Raw genomic sequence first — 4,396 nt, forward strand, 5'->3', positions numbered from 1 at the left:
GTTTTACCACTGGATCTCAATTATTGAGGAACCACCTCTTTGACATGAAGTCATGCTCGATGACTCGATAAGAACTCGTATAAACTATAAATTATAAAATAAGTACAAATTTTGTACAGAAAACATTCTTAAGTCTTAATATATGACATAGAAGAAGGATACATGATTATTTTAATATTCCTCGCAAACTATCTTGAATTTTGTTAAAGGATTCGTATTGTACGTTTTTGAGAGTTTAGCTCATTTTTAATGATAGGGTGGGGCCCTTCATAGCCCCTGCTTACTGATAAAAAAAAGGATACATGATTGTTCTACATGACTAGACATAGTAACTAGCACATACAAACACCAAAAATAAAAAGTGTAAAAATGTATCAAAAGAAAGTTTTAGCTTAGATGTCTTGTTATATGATCATCGCGCCATCTTTAAATCTAGAATGTAGTGATCCCTCAAAGTTTCCTGACCAGTTGCATCAACACTGTAAGAATTCGATGGTTCACCTAACAAATAAACTGTCTCCTCTTGGTTCTGTCGTACCCATGGATGCTCTTGGTACTTCCTCAATCGGTCTAGTTCTGCTGACACCTCCTTCATTGTGGGTCTATCTTCCCCCTTCACCTTTATGCATCGCCTTGCTAGCTCAGCTACTGCCAACAGTTGCTCTTTGTCAGCCTCATTTTCAATTTGTTTTTCAAGAATTTGAAAGAGACGGTCCTCTTTGATCGAAGAAACAAAAAACATAGCTAGACTTCTATGTTCCTCGGATCTTTCCAATGAAATGGACTTCTCCCCCGTTAAGAGCTCCGCAAGAACAACACCAAAGCTATAAACATCGCTTTTCTCCGTTAGTTGACCAGTGTGAAAACATTCAGGATCCAAGTAGCCTAAGGTTCCTTGAACTAGCGTGGTCATTTGAGTTTGATCAAGAGGAACCAACCTCGAAGCTCCAAAATCGGATACTTTTGTTATGTAATTCTCATCCAATAGTATGTTGGAAGATTTGACATCTCTGTGTAGGACTGGTATTGAATGTGCAGAATGCAAATAAGCTAATGCTCCTGCAGTTTCGGCTGCAATCCTTAAACGATTTTCCCAAGAAAGGGGACTACTTCCATTTCTCCAGTTGTGAATGTGTTGGAAGAGAGTACCATTAGAAATGAATTCGTAAACCAACATAGGAACTTCTGTTTCTAAACAACAACCCAAGAGTTTCACCACATTTCGATGACTGATTTGAGAAAGAATGTCAACTTCATTTATAAACTGTATAATTTGGCTTTGATCCATTATTTTGGACTTCTTAATGGCTATTACTCTTTTATCAGGTAAAATTCCTTTGTACACCGTACCGTAGCCTCCTTGGCCTAGAATCCGACTATCATCATAATTGTTGGTCGCTCTTTTTAGGTCTTCCATAGTAAAAATCTTGGCAATCTCAGAAACCCCTTTTCGTGAAGAGATTTGTTGCTGCAACAACATACCTCCATTTTGTTGGAAGAATTTCTCTCTGAGTTTGATGAGTTTTCTTTGCTTCAATACCCGATGTAATAAGGAACAACAAACAATTAGAAACAAAAAGCCTAGACCAGTACCTGCATTGTAAACAGGTTAAAAGAGTTTAGTTACAAATACCATTTAACAACAAACATGATTTTAAGTATCGCTTTACCGAATTGTCTCAGACGAATCAACTCGTCAGGTGTGAGATATTCTATTTAATTCGGTTAATATACAAATAATTATATATATATATATATATATATATATATATATATATATATATATATATATATATATATAAGGTTGATTAGATGATGTTTAGTCATGAAATCATATATTATTTAGATAATATATATTACAATTCTATAAAAAAAATTAATTATTTTAACCAAAATATACAAAATACCGGTTGACTTGGCTATGTTTTACTGACTCAGACAAGAGTTTAAAAATCTTGACCAAGTCATCTCATGAGATTCCGCAGGCTTGAACCCCTTTTCTATCCATCTCGTTGATGGACAATGCCGAGTCATCTGGATCTCGAATGACATTTGAACCATGAGGACATTGAAATTAAAGAGTAAACAAGATAAGCTCTTGAAATAGAAGTCCACAAGGGATAATTACTAGAACAAAATTGCGATCCCATTAACTTGTATTTAAAATCATGTTAAAAGGGGCATTTACCTGCGACAAGTTGGATCACTGGAACTGGTTTTGTATCACGGATGCAGCCGCTTCCGGTTGCTGTAGCGTCCCCATGGTAGCCTTTTTGACAAGAACACCTATAACTGCCATTATTATTTTCACAATCCGCTTTTGCGTGGCAGGGATTTGGGTGCTTCTCACACTCGTTGATATCTGGATCAATCAAGCCCATCATCACCAGGAGAAGAAGATAGCTCACATTAAACAAATTGAAATTAAAGAGTTGTGCTATCTTTGTTAAATCCATATGTAATCCTTATTTTCTTTAATGATAAGGTCATGTTACTTTAATCTTAATTACTGATCTTTGAAGAAAAAACAAATATATAGCACCATATATATGTTGTTTTAATCTTGTTTAAACAATAAAGCTACCTTTGGCTGATATCTATTTAAAGAAAAATAGAGAAAACTCACCTTGACATCCTTCTAGGAGATATGGGTTCCCGTCATAACCGGCCTTGCAGAGACACCGATATCCTGGGCCATTGGTGGAATTAACACAATAGCTATTCTGGCCACAAGCGTAAGGTTCAAAATTTTCCTTTACAGCTTCTTGGCACGTTTCGTTTCCAATGGCCCAGTCCAGCACCACAGGCATATTATCTCTATTGATTGTTCCATTAGCGTAGAGATCTGTTTTTTTAAAAGTGAACCATTCTTCATCTACCAAGAAGGCATAGCTGCACGGGTTATACTTCCAGCAGTTGGTATGATTGTAAGTGCTCCCGAGATATACGCTGTACCTCCTAAGTCCAATTGGAATTGGAGTCTGGCAACACCCGACACCCGAACAAGACCCATCATTGATCACCTTCGAGTTGTTGCATACCGACACACACCCACTCTGGAAATCTTGGTCCCAATAGTCACCGATGATCGCAATGGTGTCACACCCTATGGCCGTGAACTTGTTTCGGGTGGTATTGAATCTAAATGGGGTTTGCTTCAAATCTAGCGATGCTAATACTGATACTGAATCATTCTTTATGCCTTGGCGGTCATAACATTCCATTGCAACCGGACTTTTAAAGTGCACTTCATCAAACTTTATATTTAGAATCTCAACATTTCCATCACCTTGGAAGGCTTTTGGAGTGCTATAACTCTTGTTGCATGTTACCATATATCCAATATCCCTATAACATCCTTTACCGATACCGAATGGGTAAGGAATATTTATGTCTCCGCAATTTTGTTGGCAATGAGGCATTAAGGTTTGGGATGCCACCATTACTGATAACAGGACGAAATGAAATAGGAGAAGTTGTGTGGACATTGCTTCCCCTCTTTGTTTCAATTTTTTTCTTATGTTTCAGAGAGGGATGGAACTGCTCAAGGGGAAGGGGGGATATAAGTGGCCAAGAGAGCCAAGAAAGACATATGAAATTGCCTGCATGGAGATTCTTTCCAGTCATCGTTATCTTACTTTTCTTTGCTTGCTTAGTCAAAGTCTTACAAAGACTTAATCAAAGACGAAACTAAGTCACAAACTACTTATCTTCATTTTATTCTCGAAGTAGGAAAGACACGGTGTTTTTTTTTATTTAAAATTTTTAATAATTAAAACAATTGAAGGAGGAGTTTCTCACGACTTGGTTAGCAGCCCAATAACTTTTAAAACCCAATACTAAGACGCCACCTAGACACCTAATGCATGTTTAAAAACGGGACACGGTTCTGGATCCCCTCTCTTTATTTTTATGAAAACTCTTTAACGCTAAGCCGACTAATTGGACAGACTTCCACACCTAATTAACCCGTCATGATAATACCTCCCTGAATAATGAGGCGCTTTTGACATGCCTCCCTCAATATAAAATAAAGAATCGTGGTAAACGGACTGCTCCGTGTGGCACACTCAACTGACTCTTCTGACGTGATAAGTTTGAGAATCGTAGATCTGTACATCTCGGGATACAAAATTACATTTCCCCATAAAAATGTGTATCCTGAGAAAATCATGTATCTCAAGGCATACTTATCTACTATTCCTGGACTATTCACATTCAAGAGGGTCGATTGAGCGTGCCACGTGGGGTAATCAGATTATCACGACTCTAAAATAAAAGATTTGGGTTGCCATTTAGAAACTTTAGACCTACACCCGGTCAATGAAAGAGCCTGAACCTTAATAAGGAATGTAGAAAAGAAATGGATGCTAAAGCGGGTGTGAGTTGCATAGAC

At 37.4% G+C, this 4,396-nt stretch overlaps 1 protein-coding gene across 1 annotated transcript; it reads right to left on the reverse strand.

Annotated features, from left to right (window-relative positions):
• Positions 1–213: 213 nt before the first annotated feature.
• LOC147393112 (putative wall-associated receptor kinase-like 16) lies at positions 214–3,533 on the reverse strand. The gene is made up of 3 exons (XM_086456885.1): positions 2,627–3,533; positions 2,189–2,362; positions 214–1,593 (listed from the first exon to the last, which is right to left on the reverse strand). Exons 1-3 carry the CDS (start codon positions 3,486–3,488, stop codon positions 413–415), a joined length of 2,217 nt encoding a protein of 738 aa, XP_086313011.1. The 5' UTR covers positions 3,489–3,533; the 3' UTR covers positions 214–412.
• Between the last annotated feature and the right edge of the window lie 863 nt (positions 3,534–4,396).

The sequence above is a fragment of the Akebia trifoliata genome, chromosome 10, assembly GCF_017979445.1.
Source record: "Akebia trifoliata isolate Shusen 1 chromosome 10, ASM1797944v1, whole genome shotgun sequence".
Taxonomy (NCBI): domain Eukaryota; kingdom Viridiplantae; phylum Streptophyta; class Magnoliopsida; order Ranunculales; family Lardizabalaceae; genus Akebia; species Akebia trifoliata.